Here is a 25537-nt window from a genome sequence, read left to right as displayed (position 1 = left end):
CTACTAGGCAATCTTCTTATATTTCAAGATAACTACGAAATTTATGACAGAAAGTAAGCTAAAGTACTATTTGTCACTGACATTCCTGATTTAATGATCAAATGCTGACAGTGAAGTAATGAAGTCTTTTTCATTAATACTTATTTGTCATTTAAAGAAGTCCATAAAAAATTATGGCAAAAATTTCCCAAGAGCCTAGACAAAAGGAGGTAGGTGCCTAATTCCCAGTTTATTCAATTGGATTTGGGTGCCTAAATTTTATTGAGATTTCTTTAGAAATCACATCTTTATAGATTTTATGGCTGAAAGATTATTATGGCCATTCAAGCTTGGCATGCCTAACAGACTACAGAAACTCATTTAGCAATTCCTGTATAAGAAGTTTAGTAACTTCTGTTTGAAGTAAACCACCTTTTTTAAGAAGCACAATCAGCTATAGTGTCTTTAAGATGGAAGGTCTAATCAAATGGTGATTTATGTTTCAATAGCCATTAAAAAAATTCAATACATTAAAACTATAAAAGGAGGGGAACCCTGTAATGGGGAAAAAACACCTTATACCCCAACAAACTGGACTCCTGCATTATTACTTGCTACAGAAAGGGTCTCTTGAAGTCGACAATTAAAGATGCACTCAGGTAAACCCATTTTGAAGTATCTCTCTTTTGACTTTTGAGAGATAGCAGTCATTAAAAATTCACTGCTTTTTTTTTTTTACAGCTTGAGCTGAAACAGATATTTAATTATTAGATATATAATTTATTAAAACACATAAATCAGCTTTCCTTCGGTTCAATTCATTAATTTAAATAATGAAAACTGTAAATATTAATATTAGGTACAGTTCAGTAAGTACACTTTAAATGAGCTGGAGAAGATCTATGATTTAAGAAGAGGAAAAACTAGCTAAAAATAAGTTTTATCTAGAAGTGCTTAGTCTTAAAAGGGTTGAGGAATTCCAGCCTGGTTCATGTCAGAACCTTACTGGGATCCAGAGATACCAGTCCACTAAAATCAAGCCAGCTAAAATCCAGTGAGGGTCACGATCTAGTGTCAAGTATTAGTGCACACATAGATGGGCCCAGGCTGCTTAAAAATGTTGGTGCTTTTCTTTCATGAAGGTCTGGTATGCCTGCTCCTCCTTGTAGCGACTACAACACTTACTGAGAAGGTAAGGGACAAACATGAGTCTCTGGATTACCAACTCTCCACTTCCCCATTCCTCCCTCCAAGGCACCAGTTACAGGGATAGAGGGAAATGGTTAGCTTGAATCCGCTTAAGCAGAGAAGGAAACCAAAGTCTACAACTTCATCAGCAAGTGTTCAAGCTGCAATTCACGTTACCACACATTTGGAGGAAGGCCCTCAATTGTTGCTAAGAAAGAAAGGTGGTGCAGAGTCTGAGCAGCCAGAGCATCTCAGAAGCTGTTCCCAATGCTTCTTTTCTCGAGCTGTAAGGAGCTGCAGTTCAGACACTCCAACCAGAGGTGATTCTGAACATCAGGCTCTCTAGATATGTGGTAGAGAGCTTACGTGTCTAAACCAAGGCTCTGAATTAAATTCTAAAGGGCACACCTAAAAATTAGGTGTTGCAGCACCTGTCTTAGATACTCAAATTGTTATTTTTATCTCACCTACTGAAAGTTGGAAATAATACTATTGCAGTCACATTAAGTGCTAACTTCCAAACTACAGCAGAAACTCCACCAGCATTAATAACAAATGAGTTATTTTTCAGCGCATATTCTAGCCCTGTGGTAAGGTTTTCAGGATAGACTGGTACCACTGAGATGCATTTTTCCAATGTCCATGATAATAGCAAAAACCTTTTTTCCTAGATATTCCGTAGAGTAACAATGCTTCCCACATGCTCTTTTAGTATGCAAAACCATAAAAAGAGAAGCTCACCATTTTAAGTACTAAAACAAATTAATTAGAATTGTATTAATTTCTTACACTAATTGCATTGAAATTTTTCACAGTTGCTCATAAGATCGCTTGGTTTTTAATACCTTCCCATCTAACACTTCAGTATAAATCAGCAAATAATGACAATTGCACATATACCACCTGAACAAACCAGCTTGCAGAATAGGTCTTACAGTTAAATACAGAAAGTGTACTGTTGTAAACGTTATAACATCAAGCACATCAATAATCAATGTACAGGAATCAGGATTATGGCCTGTATGGGCTAAACACTAATTTTATTTCAATAGTTAAGTAGCTATTTTCACTTTTCAAGATACTCCATTATCGTAAAGAACTATTCAATGCCAAAGGACCTAATTCTTCAAATATCCATTGAGCGATATTTTCCTTTACTGGGTATAAAGCTAAACCTGAACCTTTCCTTAAATTTTTAAACATTTACTCAGTCTTACACAAGGGAAATTAGATAGGTTTTACATTTTATATCCATTTGCACAAGTGTAGATGGCTGCGCAGAAGGGTAAGGCAATTAAAAAAAGAGCTCACAGAACCACAAACCTGAAGTAACTATTCTGACTGTATTTTTTAATAATTAGGTCTTTACTGGTAATGCTTAGACCCATCAAATCAATGACAAAAATGTACTTGCTTCGTGTACAACAGCTTCCACATTTTCTGATCTAGAGTAGCTGTGGCATTATAGCTCTAATTTTTCCCAATGTAGAAAACATTTGTGTGCAAAACCCCTGATTTATTATTGACTTAGATGGATTACAAAGCTCTGCTTCCTTCTTTAGCCTTGAACAAAGGCTAAAGTTCATGCCTTCACTGAGTAGCAGATGTTCATGAAGTTTGACCTACTGGGAGAGGAACATGAACATGAACTCTAACTTCAGCACATTTCACAGTTAGAAATGTATTTGACAAAGCCAGTTCCAGAAACCCAACAAAAAAAAAAAAAGTTATTTCACATAAGTGTAACAGAAACTATCTAGTTCACCCTTTATTTATACAAGATAGAAAAACATGCCTTTCTGGCTGCCTTATTTTTCTAATTCCTGTTTCTGTAAAACAGATTTCTAGCAGATCTTTGGAGAACATACCACTGCTTTGCTTGAGAACAAAAAAGAATAGTGCATCGTTACAAGCATTTCAGATTTCAAATAAGCTAGATATAATGAAAGGCTGTTGCAAGATTAGCTCTTGCCATTCAACTCTGAAAAATGGCAACAATCCCATCAGTGTTGAAGACTAGAGGCAAGTAATTCAATAACAGAATATAATAGTATAATTTTATACCAACATGTCAGATTTAAGCTAAGCTAGAGATAATTAGAAGCTGTTACAAGATTAGCACTTACCATTTAACATCAGAAGATTGTCAGTCCCTGGATGTGGATAACTCAAGCGACCTTAAAAGAAAACAAAAACCAAAGAACAAAACAAAACAAATGCAGAGGTTTTAGCTGTTATGTGAGAAAAAATAATGAAAAATTACTACTTAGAATTTAAATATAAACTATATTTCCAGTTTGCCTAAGGGAAATAAAGAGCTAATATTTAACTCCAAGCACATTAACCAACAATACCCTTGACCCGAGTTAAAGCTGACAAGAACAAACTTCTTAACCTTAATTCTCTGGTCATAAGATCTGCAATGTGCTTTGGGATCAGCTCCAATAGGATAAAGCCACTTTTTGTTTCATGACACCCAGAAATAGTGCTGACTGCTTTAGTCTTCTCTTTCATAGTGACTGTGAATAACTGTACTATGCACATTGCTTAAGAGAGTGGCATTTCCACAGTTTAGTGCTTCTCTACTGAATCAATTTATGAAAAATCATGTTAATAGGAATTAAGGCATTAACATTTTATTAACTGATTTATGACTGCATCGTGGTGTATTACATATAACCATTGTATGTAATATTTTTTCGGTAAGTCTGGCAAAACTAGAGTACTTGTTTATGTACAGAATTAACAAAATTAGAGTACGATAATATTTTACATCGAACAAAAATTACAAGAAACCCTCATATCCTGACCTTAGAATTTTTCAAGTATTGCGTTTTACTACACTGGTGGTATGTTATACTTTAATAGTTAAATGAGTGGTTTAAAATACATAGCTGAAGTGTCTGTTCACTACAAATTCCTTTTTATTAAAGGAAATGTTTTCTGTTTACAGGAAGCTGCAAACATACCAGTAGTGCACACTGACCTACAGGGACATTTACAATAGCTGCTGTGTTTGGAAAAAGTGTGCTTTAATGTGCAAAAAACTGCATTTCCATCTATCTTGCTATTCAAACATACTTGCTTGCTTATAATCCATACGCATATATAAAAAAATCCTCTAACTTAAACATTTAAATCTTTTGGAGGAAACGAGAATGTTTGTGGAGGCATAAAGAATAATCCAGTCTGGAAGCAATGGGTGTTTAAAGAGGAATATATATGCAGTTGGCTTGCAAGATGCAAGTATTAGTAAGACACTGTCATACCCTAATAAGGCGCTCTCTTTCTAAAAAGAAACATAGATTAAAAAAGGAAAAAAAAAAAAGAAGAGAGAAAACCAAATCAGCAATCCATATAATTAAGGTTGTCTAACAATTCCTATCATACACTGTTTTTTCTGGTTTTCCCTACTGCTGGTAAACCATGTCATTAGCAGCAAGACTGGAAATTTCTCGAAATAGTAGTTCTATGTCCCAAAGGACACCTTTGGGGTTAATTAACAAACCTTTTTGCTGAAAATCTGTAAGTAATAGGGTTTAAGTTTTCCTCTTCCCCCTTAGGAAACCATCATGATAATTTTCTACCAAAAAATATACATTATGAACTCTTACACGCAAAACTTCAAAATAGCAAAATTAAGATAATTTAGGGTATTCTATTCAGCCTTATTATTTACAGGCATTGTGGCAAAAAGATTTTTACACAGCCACATACTAGTTCTCTTCCCACAGATTTCATTATTATAAGAATGGATGGTATCAGAACACCTGCAGATTAGGTAAGGAACTATTTGCTTTGGAATTTGAAAGTATGGAAAAAGTGGTGAAGGGCAAGGGCAGCCTCCTGGAAAAAAGCAGATGAATGCCACCTGAAAAGACTCTGCTGACTTCTCTAACTTCTACAGAATTTTTCAGCAGGCTTAGGCAAGATACTAAACAAAAATCTTTATAGGAGCCTCTGTCTTCATGTTCCTTATCTTCAAGATGTCCAGTTTTAGCATACAAGCCATTTTTTTCTGTCATGCTGAACATTTACAGCTATACCTAATGTTTCTTGGAAGTATAAATATTCTGCCTTTCTAGCAATGTGTGCTGGCATAATAGGAAAAGAATTAGGAACAAGACATCCTTAAATTGCAGTCTGGGAGCTGCCACTGGTTTGTTCAGCCTGGTGTATAACAAGTCACTTTGCTTTACTTCTTAGTTCTTTGGTCTATAAAGGTAATACACATTTGGCTAACAGCAAGGATTTTACAAGGTTATTTACTGTCATCATCATGTTTATATACAGTGCAATAGAAATATGTGCAACAATATGAGCTGTTTCTTGCAAATCAGAATGCTGTATCTATCTAGAATTAACAATAGAAATTGTGAGAAACCATTATCTCATCCTGAACCTCCTCGAGTCTGTGGTGACAGTTGTTCTCCCTGTCTGTATATATTTATCTTCTTTTCCTATTCAGCAAGGGAGACAAAAGATACATTTTTTTCTGTAATTAGTACAGAAAAAGAGGCCTAGATTTAAGATTTAAGGCCTAGCAGGAGAGAGAAGCCCACCAGAGTAAACACCTGGAAAGGAAAACTGTTTTAGAAGATCGTAAAATCTGGGTTTACAACTCTGCTTTTGCAATTTTTTTCCCCTATAGCTTCACAACTAAGCTGCATCTTAAACATGGGTGCTGAAGAAAAAGTTGAAATAATAAAGCACTCCTCATTAAGTAGCAGGGAGAGAGCGCACCAGGGAGCTGGGCCCACTACTGCAGCGTAAAACCCATGAATCACACAAACGCAAAGAAACCCAATCTTGCTGCGTTACGGAGATGAATTTGCTAGCTCAGATAATGAATGATTTGAGGGTTAGAAAGGAAAATGAGTAACACAGTATTCAGTACATGTACAGCTGTACTGACACTTCTTTTAACTCTTACTTACATTGTTATTTCAATGAAATCATACTTTGTATTATTGCATTCTGGTGAGGTTAATACTTGTGCGTCCTAACTTGTTTAGTAGTTGGGCTTACAACCTTAGAAACATTTTTTACATAGGTGGTTTGCTTGCTTCCTCAAAATACAATCACTGCTATTTGATCCATTAACTTAGGTTCTTATCCCACAGATTAATGTGCTGAAGCAAAATGCAGTGTTTCTAGTGTGCCCACCTGAATTTAATGAAATACATATATTCAGAAGACTTCATGCATGGAACAGGGTGCAAGATCAGTCTTATACAGAGGTCAGATTACACTACTTTTTAACAGATTATTTTAGTTAAATGGACATATGTAATATTAAACCTCACTTAAAATATCAGTATATAAAATACAGAAGATGGGAGCTCCATCTTATAACACTTTACTTTGCTTCTATCACATACTTCTTTCTAGACTGCTATTTTTACTGCATGTTGTTCGATGCATTTTAAAGGAAAAAAAAGGTATCATTTTAAGAACTGCCCTCACCACAAATCCTATCTAATCCCATCCTACTTCAATGTCAGTAATCTAGAATTGTATGAACTATTCAATAGATATTCTAGCAATTTCAGTGGCCTCCACCTGCTTAAAAAAATAATTTTAATAATATATAATGATGCTTTACTAGTTTAAAATCAACTACCAATTAGTTAGAGAATATCTAATATTTAAATAATAGACATACTCCATTCACGAGAAATTAAAAGCAATCACTGACTGTCTACAGAACTTAGCTCTACAGCATACAAATTTAGTTACGTGCTGCTACCTGGAACAAATACAATGCCTAATATTACAGTTCTGTATCATAAGCATTATGTTACAGAATTTTTCTCTGTGCAAACCTGAACTTGAAACTTCATTACGTTACCACTAATTAATAATTCTCATGTTTCATGGCTAAATTCAAAATAGTATGGCTAAGAAGAAGCAGGTATGTTTGACATTTCTTATGCAACTGGAGTTATATTAAATTTAGCCCCCTCTTCCATATCTAAACGTGATTAAAGTTAACAGAACTGCCTGGTATGAATTTCTCACAATGTATTCTTCTGTAAGGACAGAAAAAAATAAAAAGCTTGCAGATAAATTTTGGTGGGCCAATTTATCCACTAAATCCAGTTAAAAGTCTTGCTAATCCAAACCATGAGGAAAGAGTAACAAACTTTTAATTTTAGATACATTTCTGTAATCTCACGTTACTAATATGGGCAATGGAAATTTAATTTTTTTTAAGCTGCTTGTGAGCATACAGATGTAGCTGTTCTTATTCACTCTTCATTTTAAGGCAAATTCGTATCTACTTTTGGAAATGCATACTTTCTATTCCTATTTAACTAAACTGTTGGAGGAATCCCCAAATATTAAAACATTTGGGTAGATTTAAGTATAAAGACCAGTTCAAACATTGCTGACTCACAGTTTCACAAGTTTGATATTTCAAGTCTATTCCCACAGACACCCCCCCCCTTTTTTTTTAAGTCTTAAGTGGTTGAAGGAAGAGACTGAGAATCACAAATTCCTTTTCTCTCTTCCTTTTTTTCAAGAGATCTCCTGACTAGAAGAGAAAAAGCTTCAACTTAAGCTTTTCCCAAACTACTTTTAACAGATCAATGAATGGCTGAGGATTGCAGCAGTTTCAGAAAGCTGGTTTTTTGAATCCGCATAGTTAAGACAACAGCACAAAACCATGTTTGGACAACACCTAGCTACAGAAAGCCTAGACTCTATACCACCAAATGCTTGTGTAAGAATTATGTAAGTCATAATGAGGCCAAATGTGTTGTCTCTGACAGTCAATCTAGGTAAGCAAATCAGTCTTAAATATATTCTTTTATCATAAAAAGCTTCTATGACAGAAAGAGGAAACAATCTACATGTACAATTTCAAAGCCTTTTATATGACTATGAGTAACGCTTTTCCTTCCATACTTTTTTGTTCACCCTCAGAAACTCCTTTCTGAGTGTAATTTGAATTACTCTAGGAAGCAATTGCCTAACTTTAAATCTTAGAGCTTCATAACACAAAATATAAAATGAGTTTCTTTGAAAACAAAGGTTCCCATATGCAAAGAAAGAAAATGTTCTCTACTGCGTTGCTGAGTCACCAATGCGTTTCTTTTTACTTCACTGAGCACGTGCCAGCAGGTTGCTTTTAAAAGAAACATGTCTAACAGCTGAAAAGCTCAACTAAACCAATTTAAAGAGAAAATAAAAGCAAGAAAAAGCAAGACAGGCTTCTAAGTGCATCAAGTTATTTCCCCCCACAGATAAGCCAAATAATAGCACTTTACTTTTATTATTCATTACTAGCTATACAAAAATGTATTTGTGTAACTTTCCTAAAAAATTTGGTTTGCCCATCACAAAGAAACAGAAGAAAAATTCAACATGAAGTTAATATTCCTTCTTGTTACTCCTGCTAATGTAACTATGGCTAATTCAATTTCAGTATTAAGCTTGCAGAGCTGTAAGAAAGCTGGGCAGGAAACAGAAAAGAATTGTAATTGAGCACAACATCAATATTCTTGCCTTACAAAAGACAAGCTCTTAAATTACATGGAAAATACCATAGTTTTTACTAGGAAGGTGTTTAAAACAGTAGATAATAAATTCCATTAAATCACCTGCTCCTCAATTCTGATACCTATTCCATGCAAAATATAACAATTTCTTTTTTTTTTCCATAATCTGTTTTGGCCCAAATATATTGGCTTTCCTGTTTCTGATACGTCTAGAATACACATTTTCTACATCTTGACCTCAAGAAGCATTGGTAGTTGGGGGAGGAGAAGGGAAAAAAAATGCAAGTACACAGGAGGTATGTCTGGAAAAGATACTGCCAATACCCATGTATTTCAGGCTGTCAATATTGTAGCTTTAAGGGCTATTAGAAGAATAAAAAGGGTATTTAATAATAATGATATAAAAATGAATGAATTTATTTTAACTTTCATTAATTTTTACTTCAGTTTATATTCCATTGATTGGCTGGGGTAATCTTAAACACTTCTTAATATCTTCTTATGAACTGCATTTCAAGAAAGCTGCATGGGAAAGATTAGTTTCAATATGATCAGTATTTCTTCTGCAATGACTAGTGAAGTCAAGCGTCTATTCCCTATTAACCTACCTTGAAAAAATGTCTTATTGAAAGCTAAAAATGACTTCTTTCTTTTGATCATGTCTGTAGTAATGACTAAACTTTGTCTAAGGGGAGCCAAAAGTATGCATCTATAAACAATTTTCTGGCAGGCATAAACCTAGCTTTCAGTGAATCACATCTGAAATAAAGTCTTTTCAAGTTCATGAAAGCAAAAGTGGTGAAATTTGACTTCCTTCTAAAATGGATCTTGAAATGCAAAACTTAAAGCTGTGAGCTAGTACACACAGTGTCTGTTCTGCATTGTGCAAAATCTGAGACAAGATGCTTAGTCATACTCCAGATATTGTAAGCAGCTAAATCTGAAACACGTGCTTAAAATTCCAGGGACTTTCATTTTACTGCTGTGGTCAGATATAAAAGATGCATTGTTTTAGTGTGCTTAGATTTACAAGTTCTTAACTTGTCATAAAAATATTCTCTAGTTACAAAATATTCTTTAGTTACAACAGAGTAGATTATATATTAATAAGAACAACAAATAAATAACAATAATATTCTTAATCCCATGCATTCTGCAAGCAAATACGATGGGTTCTTAAGTAAATGTCAGATCATCTGCGGTGAAAAGAAAAGCCACAGAGGCTGAAATAACAAAATTAGTGTTTCATGGTCTGCAGAAAAAAAAAAAGTTAAAGTTGCTAGGAGATTACAGAAATGCCAACTAATGTTGACTAAACAGAAGCAGGGTAGAAAGAAACTAAAAGGCTATTCTAGAATGTGATCTATTCTTCCCATTTTCAGTCAGTAAGGAACATTTCTCGGGTCTTACAGTTAATAATGTAGCTGTTTCAGCTGAAATAATAACTTCCAAAGAGAAAAAAATATCTTAATCAACCAATTTAAATAACAGCACACAATTACTCTAAATTCAGTTGGCGTGTGCATTGTTCTCTGGCACTCGAACAAAAAAATGGATTTCCTTTGAATTCATCACTATCTATGGCTTCCATCTGTTTTAGTTCAAACATAAAACTTAGCAGAATTTTCCCTGCAAGAGTATGATGGTGAAACTGTTTAAAAGGAAAAAAAATCTAACTGTAGACTGAAACCATACACTCATGTCCCTGGAAAGCACAGAATAACTATGGAAACATTACTGAGTTTTTCAAAAGTGTCTACGTATGAACCCAATTCACTTTAAAATCTTAAAGCTTTGTCTTGTCTTACTCTCGTTGAAAAATTATGATTGGAAACACATAATTTTAATGTATTGTATCATAATGAAATATGAAGAGATGAATAAAAATGGGTCTTTTCTGTGCTCACTGTGCCTCTGAAAACTCTTCTGCATTATAAAGCCAAAATGAAAACAGCGAGATGGAAGGGGGAACAGAGCAACCACTTCCATCTGTCACGTCAGCGTGCACAGAAAAAAGTGAAGAAACCGACTGGTTTTCAGGAGTGTGAGCGGTGCCTATGACAGTATATTGCAATAGAAGATCTGCATTCTCTAATTTTATACCTAACTGTAGCTTTATCTTTTAATAACCTTCCTGGAGGTAGATTTTGGTTCAGATAACCAAAGAAATACTAGTCACCACCTGAGTGTGGCAAATTGAAGCAACAATGCTTTGAAACAGGGATGATCTAACTAGTTACCTTGTCTTTGATGACATATGCATGCTTTTAGTCCACAGCAGTTACCACCGGGCTAACTGTTCACAGGTTTCAACCCCTTTGTGTTACTTAGCAATGTCTCATAAACATGCAGAATAGACAGAAACTGAATTTCATAATGAACTTAAATGAAAAAAAATGTTAAAACTGGACTTAATTCTCTGTAGGCAGTAAGAACTAAGAGATCAGATTTAAGAAGATCTAAGACAATTTAATTTCAGCTTCCACTCTAAAGAGGAGCAAAATTAACTGACTAACTAAATGCTACCTACTTACTAATGCTTTGTAGAGATTTTTCAGCTTGAAAAAAACCCAAACCAACCCAAACTTTTGGCTTTAAATTGTAAATCTTACAATACTATTATGTGCTATCTGAATACTACAGGTCTTCCAATTGATTACAGATCTTAAGAGAACCATAAGCAGACTCCAGCAAAGTATCTTTCAGATTAGGAGAACACAGGCCCTTATGTGATCATGTAATATGCATTAGGTCTAGGAGCATGTAGAAACAGAGAATGGATGGGAATAAACAATGATATAAAAAGAAAGAATTTTTTTAAATTATTTTTTCAATCGCTTCAATACCAAGACTTAATTTCTGCAAAGCAAGGCTGAAGTCTTGGATAATGTTGAAGTTACACTGTGTTAGTCTAATTATAACACCACAAATGAAATAACATTTGATCAGGACAAATAAAATGGCTTGAGCTTCCTGCCCCAAAGTTCAATGGTAAACTCCACCTGAGAATAAGTGTGGAAAAACAGAATTCCAAAGAGTGAGTTACTGCACACTGAATAAAGGAGTTAAAACTGAAGACCACAAATATTAGCTATACGCTTACTGCTGTGGCCAAAAGATTTGAACAAAGCCCAAAAGGAGAAGAGGAACCAGCATTCTAAAGCCAAGTATTTCTGGACTTCTTCAGACAAACAGGAACTGGACAATTAGATACATTATTATCCTCCAGGGGCTTTGAAAAAATATTTGAAAGGACAAAACCTGAATTTATCAGAGGACTTAATTTTCTTTTCATCTTCTACTGCAAGAAAGCAAAATTAACTGGCTAACACTGGTAGCGGTTTGATTCCCCTCCCACCCTCTTTTGGCTACCTGTAACAGAACAGTGTCTTTACAAACTGAGGCAGAATTTCCTACAGCAGACAAGTGAATTCCAAATAAAACTATGAACTTCTTGGGGTAAAGGAGGGAAGGATGGAGGGGAGAGGAAGAAAAACTTATGAAACCACTAAAGCTTAAGTTAAGTTTTAAACAACTGTAAACCAATGTTTTCAATAAAATACAGTTTGAGATTGACCTTTCATGTTAGTTGAGAAAATAATTCATTTTCTATTTTAATATGACCCTAGAATCTAAATTAGCAATCAGTATTAATTCAGATATGCAGAATGGATGACCCTTTTTTCTTTATTTAGCATAATAACATACCTTTAAGTGGATCATGCTCTGCTCTCATAATGTCAATAAGGGAGTTTTCCAAAGAGTGCATATTCAGACTGTCATACATTCTATTTCGATCCTAAAAGAGAACAAAATCCTTAGTATTGGAATACAAATTCTGTACTTTTTAACAGGAAACTTGATAGGAAGACAAAGGTGCCTTCTGTACGCTCAGACACGCTGGAGATGGACAGTGATACAAAAGCTTACGATACGTGAATTTATTAACAGTAAGACCTGATTTTTAACAGTAAGTTTAACAGCATCTACATATAAAACTAGAGATGCACTGTGCAGAACTCTTCTGTGTATGCACCAGCCTGTGATTGCCCGTTTCCTCCAGAAGAACTGCTTGAATCAGTTCCAGTGATCCACAGCAGATTTAAGCATTAGGCTGTTTAATGAAGGAGACTAACGTCTGCAAGAGCTCAATTTCATTTCATGCAGAAGTTAAATAGTGAGTAAGGTGGGCAGCTACAGGACAAGAAGGACAGTCACCTCTTAGGAAAAAAGCATTTTGTTGGTGCTTGGCTGAGTACCTCACATGGGCCCTCAGCCCCCTGCTGAGACTGCGCTTCCTGGCTTCTGGGTGATTAATGTTAAACCCTTCACATACAAAGACTTGCGTTACAGTCAGTCAGGACTAAATGGTTAAAGGTTGGAAAATTAAAGCTAAACTATGAAAAGAAAATGTCACAATGCTTACTAACAGATTATCAGCCTTATAGAGAACAATTTTTTTGCACATGAAGATTAGTAAGAATTACTATAATGCCTTACAAATATTTTCACTGAAGATAATAAAAGTTATTGTAATAAACCATAAACTTTTTCACTGATTTTATGCTCAACTGTGACATTTTCTCACATGTTTTTCTAACACACCCAAGTTACGAAGACAGCAAAAAAGACGACTTCTAACTTCTTTGGTCTTTCTGGGATACCTTCAGAGACTGAAAATAGTTTGTGTAAAACCTTAACCTCTCCTACTTCAAGTCTTCTGGCTTGACTGTATTGCACTTAAAGGAATCCTGTAATCGTGCCTTAATTTTACTGTTGTCTACTCTCTGGTTGCACTGTATTAGGATGAAATACACCACACGCATCCCATGACCATTAAAATTCACCGAAGATGCAGCCATCCGCTTCACAGATGTACAGTGGGACAGAAGGTATCTGACCCACACTCACTGTAGCTTCCCATGACAGTTCAGCAGAATACTGAAACAGAGGTTTTCCCTGAGTCAGAAACCATGACTTATCAATACCTTTGCAAAACAAGCCATGATGAAACTAAGATTTTACTTCCATCTTTCTTAGAAAGTTTAGTCAACCTGATACAACATTGGATGAAGCAGGAGAAGCCTTTTTTCCAGCTCCCTCTCCCTCAAGTAATTACAAAGAGTAATGGCTTCCTGTTGGGCAAACAATCTCCTATGTTAATTTGATCGGATCCTTTTTTTTTTTTTTTTTGGAAGCCTTTAGATAATTTTAATGATAAATTAAAAAAGTAGGTTTCTGTTGTCTCCTGCCATGTCCAAGACCAAATGCTGCTGACACTTTGCGAGGTGATCTTCAACCCAGTTTGAGTGCCAACAAATTGCCAGTACTGTTTTATTTCACAGCAACCGTATTTTGGGACTGGTTGGCTTTCATTCAGTTCTCTAGCTGTCCTGAGAAGCAGCAGAATGAAACTGAAGTGACTAACCTGCCTCCATGCCCTTGCAGGTTTGTTTCTCAATAGCACAATGAAAAGAACCTGCTTACCACAGCAAGCTTGCTTTCTATAAAAGGTGTGAGCAGTGACAAAGCTGGAATTGTTCCCTACTGTCCCCTAGCATTCAGAAAGCATCTCGTCAGGATTTTTAAAGAAGTCTTAAATTCAGCTGAAGTCAGTACTTGGTAGGTAGTAAGTACTCTTGCAAAAACCAACGCTGAGTAAACAGAAAACATGCTTTGCTACTTCTGTAGCTGGTAGGGGAAAAGAACTAGTATTGGTAAAAACTGAACTGTATGTGTGACACTATCTTTATTATAGGCTCACTAAATAAGATTTTCTTATTTTTTGATTATTGCTATATCTATATATATGTTGAGATAACACATGGCTATCTGGCAAATGGTCATCACTGTAGGCTTAACTTTGCTCTGGAGAGCAGAAGCTTGTAAGAAAGGGCTCCATCATGATTAATTTCTAATACTAGCCCACTTCGTCATGGATCTTACAGAGAAATGGAAAAGTAAAACATTTAACGTGTGTTTGCAACTCATTTGTAAACTGCTCCACTGGCTGACATGGTGCAATGATTGTAACTTCACCCTTGCATCATTCTATTTTGCAAGTTTTGTGTATCCAAAGTGAAAGGTCTTGCGCTGCTGGAAGCAGAAGAAACAAACTTTTCCCATCCTCTTTACACCTTAGAAAGTTATGTCTATAAAAATAAAAAGAGGTTGGTTTGTTTCTTTGAATTGTATTACTTCATTTCTGGCAGTGGAAATGCACAATAGGCATGCACCGTACAATACAAAAATGTTATGAGTACACTGAAGTAAAGCAGAATTTAAATATGGGAATTGTATTCTGCTGTCTCACTACCCATACCACACTATCCTCTTGTGAGTTTGGGTAATATCTAGGTAATCACTGCTTCAAACTTTTAACATCTAGTCCAATTCACACTGACAAACTACATACTATAAAGCAACACTATGTGAAATTTAACTATCTCAAAGTAATTCTTTGGGTACAAGGTTCATTTTAAATCTTTGTGCAACTAGGACTTATAACGCTAAAACACTGCTTTGTGCTCACCAAACATGAACATCGTATCTTTAAAGAAGTTATCATCTATGCAAATACGAAGCTTTCATTTCAAAGCAGAACTTAAAAGTATTTCAGTAATGCAGGTCATATCATCAAGGATTTTCTAGAAAGTTCTGCTGTAGAAAAAAATCCACAACGCTGTGGAAGGGAACAGTTCTATTACAGCATGCTTTACTCAATCAGAAAGCTTCCACCGTGATTTTCCTTGATCTTTGGGACAAGCATGAAAAGTACTACCCCTGAACATAACTGGTTTAGATAGTTTTCCATGCACATGGAAATAGTCCTTAGTTCTTGGGACTATCTTCAGTTTCATTATTTCAACACGGTTGATACGCAGTTATCTTCTAAAATATCCTGGAACTACTTTTAAAACAACATGGAAATAGCCCCAAGTATTAGAACTATTTCCATGTTGTTTTCAAGGTAGTTCCAGGATATTTTAGAAGATAGCTGCTTATCAACCGTGTTGAAATAATGAAACTGAAGATAATCAGTAGTACAAAGGCATTGATACATAAGCACGTATGTTAATACAAGTTTTGTAACATCCTGACTCCAAAAGACCCTTTTGTCAAAGCTGAATTCCTGCAAAATATTTTGCATTTCCCTCACCTCTTTGGCTCATCAGTTCCGTGCTAAGAAGCAAGTGAACTCTTGCTGTGTCAGAAGGTCCATATCTCAGTGGAATGTCACAATGTAATGCTATTTTTTCCCCAGAGCTAATAGTTAACTTCTCCCAAGCACTATGAATTCTCACACTAGCTTTTTATTTCTTTTTAACTGCATAAACATTTGAATCCTGCTTGACCTACCTTTCCAATACCAGAATCACATCTGCATTTGTACACAGCAGAATTGAAAATGTGTTTTTGGTATAACTGCCTACAGATTCAGAGGTATATGGCTAAGTGACAGTTTGTCACTTAAGACTATGTAAGAAAGTTTACAGAAAAGTGATAATTATTTCTGCATTTTCACAAATTCACACAATATAGGAGAAGCATGAAGTATCCCACCCATAGAATACAGTTAGTACTAGAAGGACTTTTTGACAACGTCATGCAAAATGCATCTACAGACTGCGCATTTCCACGTCTAAATGTGGGATGAATGGGAGGAGGGCAGCTTTCTCTGAAAAGCAAGTTTCAGCACTAAATTATTGGACAAATGATTTTTCTTAGCACAATGTATTTAGGACTTCTAAATATATGCATGAAATTTATGCAAAGATTATCCTGTTTGAGCATTTGCAGAAACTCAGTACAGTCACATCTCAAGGCTGTCATTTACTCATAAAGCAAATACAAGGGCAGAAACTATTAAATGGGGAATACAATTTTGCTAATCTTTAAACCTCAAACACTAAAAATAGATGTTCATAGTTAAGAAGCTAAACAACTTAGATTTTTGGACACATGCTCTAAACTACTGATCTGCAGGACTACTTGCAGTAAAAAAAATTAGACTTCTAACATAGGTATTAAATTCAGTAAATGCAAGTATCTTTAAAATATTCTCCTTTACACATCCCTTCATATTCTAAAAAAACGTAGCACCATCCAATGGCAGCCGGAAACAACTTAAAAGTCACAAAGCTCCCAGTCAGTTTTGAGTATGGTATTAGCTAGCTGCAAAAAAGACTGTAGCTTTGACCTTGCTGAATTAACCATATTTTTTTTAAAAGCTCAATTAAAGAAGCTTTTCTTTAAAAATCACTTCCCAAACTAAAATGTTAACAAGTTCCATTTTTTTCACCTTTAAACTGACCTGAATAAAAATGTGTTCTAAGACTAGAAAGTGACAGCTGATTTAATAATATTCAGACTTTAAGAAGTACCTGAATATAGTATTCAGTGTTAATGTTAGCAGTAATAACCTAACAATTAAGTACATTATATATTCTAAAATACCATCTTTGCTAACATCTAAACTTCAAGTCATTCTCATTTTAGTGAAGACATACTATAATCATAAGCCCCTTGTTGAAACCATAACTAGTGTAAATGAGAAACTTAATATGAAAACCTTTGAGTTAACTACAATTTTAGCTCTATAAAAAAGCAAGGAGGAAGGCTTAAAGTAGACACATGAAATTGCTTGGTTACTTTCCACAGTGTCATTAGTGGTAAAGATGAACTATAATATCTGGTAGACATCTGTGAATGGCCAGCCTGACAAAAGTGTTTTAAAGTTAAAACGACACAATCAGCTCTGTAAACTAGCTAAATTGAGCCTAAAATGCACCAAGAACAGGTCCTGTGGCAAAGGCACACCTACATCCCAGCTACATAAGCATTTAAAAATAAACAAAAAAATCCCAACAGCATGTACTGCATCCATACTGGAGTACTTCAGCTCAACAATAAACACTAATAAACTGGAAACAAACCAGAAACATTATGGAGATGATTAAAGTCTTGGCAAGGTTGACTTACGAGGCAAGTCTAGAAGATTTGTATATGAATAGCTTCAACAAAATAACTAAAGGAACAATTAGACATTTGAAGGGGAAGTTGTTATTCAAGTTTTGGGTTCTTTTTGGTTTTTTTGGTCTTTTCTACCCTCCTTACTACTCCACCCCCTCCCCCCTGCCATCTAGAAATATTTATACAGGCTCGAGTACTTAAATGCAAATACATCAGACCATATGGTAAATGTACCTTTGAATAGATGTTAGGTGAGAATGTATTCATTTTAACTTTAGAGAACAACTGTGATCTGGCAGACAAAATGAGGTGAGATATGCTACTTAGCATATACATCATTGGTATGCCATCATGGCTGCTAAATATTTTGTTGAATTTTCCTAACTCTGACTTTGACTTGCATGAATAGAACAAGCTGTATAACAGAAGCAAATTTTAACAGTAGGAGAGAACTCTTGGTTCATGAAAAGTCATAAAACCATTCGTATGGTAAGCCCCACAAACTTTCAGCTAAATGATTCCTTTGACTCGTTCAACTGTGCAGCTCTCAATACTATTTATTCAAAGGTCTTGATCCTGAAGTTAAAAGTATGGCAGTAGACCATTTTCTCCAGTTAAGAGATATCCCCAGTATGGTCCTGAGACACAACTACCTGGTTTTGCCCCAGGTAATCAATCTACTGCATTAAAAATCCTGAAGACACTGTTCTGTTGCAGGTATTGCCTTAGTAAAAATTAACTGGTAAAACCTGGCTTATAAATCAGTGTTTGGACAATTGCACTAGTCTGAAGGCTAAGAGAACTTAGCAGCTAGATACTCCCAGTGCCTTCAGGTTTGACATGAGCTGCCAAACACTCAGCACTTCTGAAGAAATGGGCCACCTATTTAGGAGTCTAAATATGTCATTAAGAACCCAACTTCAGCAACTTGCTCTTCACCTAGTACTGACTCGTAAGTGTATCATCTAGATTAGTCATTTAAACTGTTAAGGTACATGTATTAAATGGTACTAAAACTGTCATATTGACAATCTGAAATCCCCTAAATGGAAGTGATTGTAAAACAGAAGCAACATGACAGCAGTTTAAATTAAGTATCTAAAAATAATGCCTGTTGCAAAGTACAATCTTAAAACTCACTTTGGTTTGCAAGTGTTGTTTTCTTTGAAAACTTTAGCACATTTCAAGAACAAATAGAAGAAAAATCTGCATTTGTGAGAGATGGCACCTTACCATAGAAATCCCCATCTGGACAGCTATATTCAAACGTAGAAAAATAAAGCTCAGCTTTTAGGACCATGAACATTGCACTTACTGTTTGTTTGAACAAACAGGAAGGACGAATCAAGGTGAAACACACTCAAACATGCAGTGTGTTTCCTTAACTCAAGAGACACAGAAACTACATTCATATTCATAGAATGCATTGTTTTTACTAGAATGAAAATAGTTAAACACTGAAGTGTGTAACACTGAAGTGTATTATTAAATTATTGTAATAAGTTTTAGTAAGCTTATTTGCAAGATATTAAGAAACATTAAGCTTGCAATCAAAATAGGGTTAGCAGACATTGCAATTTAAAAAAAAAATTAGAAGTGGTTAATTATTTCCCTCATGCAAGCAATGTAAATGAAAAATATGAGTATACAAAATACTGATTTCTGTGCTTGTCTTTTTGCCACAGAAATTCCTAAACCATGTTTTTTTTGGGAAAAAAACAGTATCTGGGGTTAGAAATATATTTTTAGCTTTGCACCCTATATTCGGGAGTTTTTTGTACTTTAGATCAGGGAATAAAAGAGAATATTCATATTGTCTAGCTTCTTGACATGCAACGTAAGTGCCTAAACCTGAATCCCAGGGGCTGTATATGGTCAGTGGTGCCAGGTATGTTCCCCTAGAGAATCAGATTACCTAAATAAGGAGCCTAGATTCTCTCTAAGGAGAGAGGAATAGGCTCCTCAATTAAATGCTTGTTAGATGGTGTGAAAACCTGACAAGATTTCTAATTGTTCCTTAATGATTCCTGTACAAGGCAACAATCCCTTCCGTATATGAAGTACCTGTAATGGTGCAAGCAGCATGGCAGAACTTAAACTTGTAGACATAATTTTGTCTATGAAAAAACTTTAATTGATGTAGTTTATGTTATCTTAAAAACCTGAGGGAGAAAAAAAAAGTTTCTTACAATGAGTCACATAAGAAAAATTTGGCTACTGGCTTATTTGCTCACATCTAAATCAGTGTTGCCATAATGTTTAACTACTTTTATTTAAAAACAAAACAAAAACTCTTGAACTTTGGAAAATTCCCCTGCGAGACGTCCATCTTAACTGCTGTAAGCAAGAGCAGCTTTGCTGTAACTAATGTGGCCACTGTGAATTCAACTTCATGTGGGGTATGTTTCAGTTTTAACTATGAAGTACAGACGATTTGCTTCCATCCCTTTAAGTAATACACATAATTACTTATTCAGCTATCAGTAATGACATTCATTGTCACTGGTGTATTAGTTTAATGCCAAGAAACATTATTTTCATCAGAATTTATGTCAGTTCTATACTGGGGACCATCCATCAATGCAAACACCAAAGATTAAATAAGTTTCATGGAAGTGAAAAGCTTTGAATTTGTATATGATTCTTCCATGGCTTATCTTGCTTGCATCAGGTACATGTTTTACAGAAACTGGATGAGCAGCTGACACTGATGAATGTCATTTGGACTTAGCAAAGAAAAATACAGCATTTTAAAAAATGGTACCAGAACATTAATGATCTACAGAAAGTTAGTCAGTGAGGACACTCGCTTTTCTAAGCTGTTTTCATTTGCTAAGCTTGAGCTAGCTAAATTTTGGAGGAGAGGTGCTTTGTCCCCTGCCATACAAAATGATTACTGCAGTTAAAACAAAGATGCGTGATCATGCAGAAAAAGTATTCTGCAAAACCTTGAATGACGCAGTATGTATTCAACATGCACGCTAAGATGCGTTTGCTCTGTGGAAGCTTGGAAGAAATAGGTAACTTCTACGTACACATAAATGCTTTTGTGCACGAATTTCCAAATGGCACAAAATTTAATTACTGCTATTTTTGAGTATCTTCTGAAATTGCTACTGTACCTTTAAGAATCCTCAATCTAAATACCTCAGCCTTTTATGGAAGGAGACAAGCAGAGTACAAATTAGCAAGATGGGTATTTGACAGCATTGCAGTTGCCAACACAAGTCCTGATGAAAAGAAGCACGAGTTCCAAGCTCTATTTAACTTTTTCATTATGACTTGCAAAATGTAACAGTCATCACAAGGAATTAACCATATAATAGTAGTATAATAACTGAAAAATAAGAACACTGTCAGTGTAGCAAAATAATACATGGAAACATCCAATGTTTCCACAATAGCAGTAGATAACACTGCAACCCTTCAAAGAGGATTATATTTACTGTATTCTGCAACTCTGACTTTACACATGTAAGGGAGATTTAAGCACAGATAGATCTACAGTATAAATATAGCCAGACAAACAGGTCTATTTAATTGATGGCTCTGGTGCTCACAGGTAAGACCAACAACAATTAAGTGTGCCCACCTTTTCACTTTGACACCATCTCTTCAAAAAAACCCCAAAAAACAAAAAAACAAACTACCAAAAAAACCAAAACCACCAAAAAACCACAAAACAAAACAGACCCAGAAACAACCCCCAAACGGAAACATTAATGTAATTTATTATAAAGTTAAATTGCAAGGATTTTTCTTCTACCCTACTAGGCAGAAATGATTTAGATCATAGTTTGAATACACAAAACTTTTGTTTAGACATAAAATGAGTTCATCTATATTAGATGACCGCTGTAGAAGCGTCTGAAAGTTCAAAGTAATAGTCATACTGACCTGTAAGGGACATTGAATGAATAAATATACTCACAACTTGTGCTTAGCTGCATAAGAATTCCAACGTATACGTCACTGCAGTTTCAACATATGATGGCATTAATATTTTTAACCCTGTTGCTTAGGCTAACATCTTCAGGAGACATTTCAGTGTTTACTTTCAACTATTCTTGGAGCCCTCCACTGCAAAGCATTACCTGTCTGTAATCTGTTTTCCTTAACACATCAGGTTGAATACATATAGAATGGCACCTTTTTTCCCCCATCTTTCCACCCACACACAAGTTATTCAGCTGTGATATTCCAGCTAGTAAGGCTATTTAACGGAACAGGTCTTCACAGTACAGGCAAATCTTCTTACGTTTTCAGGTGCAATGCATACACTGGAGCAGAATTTAGCTCTGTCCAAAAGTCACCATTAGCTTCAAGAATACTGCAAGTATCAGAGCTCACCTGAAAAGAGTCAGGACATGACCTCTTGTGCCAAATGGAACTGCACCAGCAAAATAGTACGAAAAATAGGAACTCTAGTGGGAAATCTGGTCCCAGGGAGCACCCTTTCACCACTATTACAGCTACATAAGGATTAGCTTGCTAATTGATGCAAATACAGCTGTACAAACTCAATTATGCTCACAACTATGACAAATGAAACTCTAGGTTACTCTGTGTGAAACCTAACAAAAAAACAGGTATAATAGCCTTATGTGGAGATAAAGAAACATTCTAATTACTTTCTCTGCAAATTATCTTTTTTAGTTTTGCTGGAATATAGAAGCTCAGTGTGAGACAAAAACCAAAGCTGACACAGGCCTAACTAAAATTAAAGAACGCACAGAACTAATGGAATAATCTGCTTTCTATTTTAAAATGCATTGTTTCTAAAAGAAGTTGCCCAAGCTTTTTTAGTAACAAAAAAAAGCCTTCAAAAACTATAAATTGTTACAATGGCAACTGAGATTGGGATCCAAAACAACGAAGGCCTCCACTAAGAAGAAATGTTATGACTAAATGAATATAGGCAGGAATGGGAAAAGTAACATTTTGCCAACAGGTAACCAAGGCTGGAGTTAAGTGACTTACCTAAAGTCACATAAGATGTCACTGGCAAAATTCAGGAGGTGAACCCAAATCTTTAGTTCTAAGGCACATCCTCCTGTTTAACACTTCTAAACAACAGGGCTTCCAGCCAAAACATAACATAAAAGTTGCTAGAATGTGGAGGAAAAAAAAATCTCACGAATATGCAAATGTCAGCCTAGAATACCAGTAAAGGACGAACATGACAAAGACCCCAAGCCATCTACAAAAGTAAGAAAAGCTACGTACAAGGAAAAGCAAACAAACAAAAAGTCCTGAGTTTTAAAGGGATTTATAAGAACAGGAGTGTTACCATAGGCAGAAAGTACTTGCTGGATTAAACATATTTTGCTCTGTTGCTAACATCAGTGGCTACAGTTTCTATCTTTCTTGACAGTCAATATTCTTAACTAACAGTGAGAATCATATAGTGCTGAACACGCTGAAAACATTGGGTTAGTTGCAATTTAGGAGTAAAAGTAATATAGAAGTATACAATTTTCAAACCAAGTATCAGGGCTGTTATCAAAAATGCTATGCAAGACTATGAACACACCAGTTACATACCATCCTTACCTGCAAAGGAAGGAGAGTATTACTGTTGTTGTCAGTTCGGAAAACATTATCTTCAATCCACGATTTTGGTGTCAGCGATGGAGTGGAGCGAGTAAATTTAGGAGGAGCTATGACATTACCAGAAAAGGGCTTCTTCAAAGGAGAGATCTGGTTCATAGTTCCTGGAATTCCCATGTTTCCAGTTCTCCGATGGTCTCTGCCATGCATTCCTCCCCAGGATATATTTCCTGTGCTCCAGCCACTACTTTGATTGCTCCAGGGCGACTGCTTCAGAAGAGGCTAAAAAGAAAGATTCATTTATATTATTTTGAAAATACTTGAAATGTTTTTCTACTTTAAAAAAAAAACCTTCCAGAAACCACTATTTCCTGATAACATGTAAATGAGTTACTGAGGTAAGGAAGAAAACAACATCATTAAAAAAAAAACAAACCCAAACTGCAATGCCCATTCTCCTATACGCCCCCCCAAAAATTCTGCAGTACTTGTGCAAGCAATTGAATTATCATTTTATTGATTGGTACCATTCTTTAAAGCTATGCAATAGAACAATTCCAGGGTGTAAAACTACATTACAAAAACCCTGAGCCCATTTTATCATATGCTGCTTGGGATTATATAGCAAGATCTCTGCAAGAATAACATAAGAATTTTGAAGAGGTATATTTTTAAAATTATTATTAAAATAATAGTGTTATTCTACTAATAATTATTTCTACTCAGCGAGTAGTAGTATTTCACTACAGCTAGTAGAAATTTAAAAATTAAAATTCAGATGGCAGATTGATTTTTCTGCCCAGTATTTTGAGTATCATTGTCGCAGTATTACCATATAAGAGCAAAAAGAGCACTGATTACTGTTCAGAGAATCTGTTTGAAGGAGTTATCTTAACACTTCCACATTAAAATGCATTATTCTGAAGCCACTGCTCAAGTATTTCTGGAATAATGAATGGGACTATCTGTGGAATTCTGCAGGGTGGAATCTGAGGGGAAGTTGGAGGATTTTTTTTTTTTTTTTTGCTATTTGGACATGGTATAAAGTATTTCTGTACCTAGCAAGTGCACTATATTCCTCAATATGAAAACGCAAGCAGTCTTTAGAAGGAAGATTTTACAGGATGATAAGTGTTTATTCCTAAGCCACAACTTGTGCTAAAAAGCAACCTATAGTGGTTGTCATACTACCAAGAGGTGGACCCACTGAGCCTGACTGACACTGAAGAACAGTATTTATCTTTAGTGTTCTCAGATCTGACGGTTCTTGGAAAGGCTTTTTCTCAAACATAAAAATGGGTGTGTGTGTGCGTGGGGATATTCTAAATTTGGTGCTTCTGTGAAGTCAAAACGCAGTACTTCTATCTCTAAGCTTAGCTGCACGCAACCCTCAGCTTGTAATTCTAATAACTTAAAAATTTATTGCATGTCAATACATTATTAGATAAAACAGAACTTTCTTAAGACATGAAATTGTAACAACACCACCCCCCCCCCCAAAAAAAAAAAAACAAAAAAACAACCCAAACAAAAAACCCCACTAAAGCCATTCTTGGTCAAGTAATCAGGAAAACATCCCATTCTATATAATTATAGATAATTATGTTGTAAAACTTGAATACTTTGGTTGGAATTTTGGGAGAGGCAGGCACTCTGTTGTGAAACAAACGTTAAGAGATAATGCCAAATGCTGACAAGCCTCTAATACTGCTAGCTGTGCTGTCACAGTGCTGTTTAAGTTTACCTACAACTTGTAACTGAGACAAAATTCCTGTACACCTCACTGTTGGAGAATTGCTTTGGAATTTGTGTGAAGAGGGTTATTACAGATGCTAAGGACAACTAGCTCCTAATTACAATGCATCCAAATGGGTTCTGGGGACAGGCACACTTAATGCGAGATTCCAGTTCCGACAGAAATGCTTCACAAATCCAGCTCCACCAATTAAAACTGACAGGATTTAATACTAGAATGAAAGAAAAATTAGGATGAGGCCTATATAACTTCGGCCTTTCATAACCGAGCAGATGATCGGAGCGAGATCTGGCTGTAACGCACTAGCAGGCAATATTAACGTGGATCTGCTTTTCTCCCATTTCTCGCAATGACTATTTTGTTCCAGGAAGAAAGGCAAACTTCCATTTTAACGTTATGCCGCTTGATTAAAACCGGTAGCAGAACTACGGTAACCTGAAATACAGCCCTGCCTCGGGGTACAGAGTCAAGCGATTTCGGGCAAATCCCCTGGAAAGGCGACAAGGTTGACAGCTTTCCCATCCGAAGCCGCTTTCGGTGACCCGTGCCCGTCCAGCCCAGCACGCCCAGGGCCGCCCGGGCAGGC

General features: G+C 35.6%; 1 protein-coding gene across 2 annotated transcripts in view; it reads right to left on the bottom strand.

Annotated features, from left to right (window-relative positions):
• The window catches only part of CPEB2 (cytoplasmic polyadenylation element binding protein 2), a 50075-nt gene extending 26791 nt beyond the window's left edge, over positions 1–23284 (bottom strand). The window contains exons 1-4 of one of the 2 annotated variants that reach the window (XM_035903492.1): positions 23199–23284; positions 21904–21995; positions 12381–12471; positions 3294–3344 (exon numbers count right to left, since the gene is read on the bottom strand). In XM_035903492.1, coding sequence (XP_035759385.1) covers positions 3294–3344; positions 12381–12459 — 130 coding nt within the window. In that variant the 5' untranslated portion in view covers positions 12460–12471; positions 21904–21995; positions 23199–23284. Of the gene's footprint in view, positions 1–3293; positions 3345–12380; positions 12472–21903; positions 21996–22625; positions 22684–23198 lie in introns of those variants that run through there. The other variant, XM_035903493.1, reaches the window with a different exon arrangement.
• Positions 23285–25537: the final 2253 nt, after the last annotated feature.

Source organism: Egretta garzetta, unplaced genomic scaffold, assembly GCF_000687185.1.
Source record: "Egretta garzetta isolate BGI_Z169 unplaced genomic scaffold, ASM68718v1 scaffold151, whole genome shotgun sequence".
NCBI lineage: Eukaryota > Metazoa > Chordata > Aves > Pelecaniformes > Ardeidae > Egretta > Egretta garzetta.
This window is presented reverse-complemented; position numbering and strand designations above follow the sequence as displayed.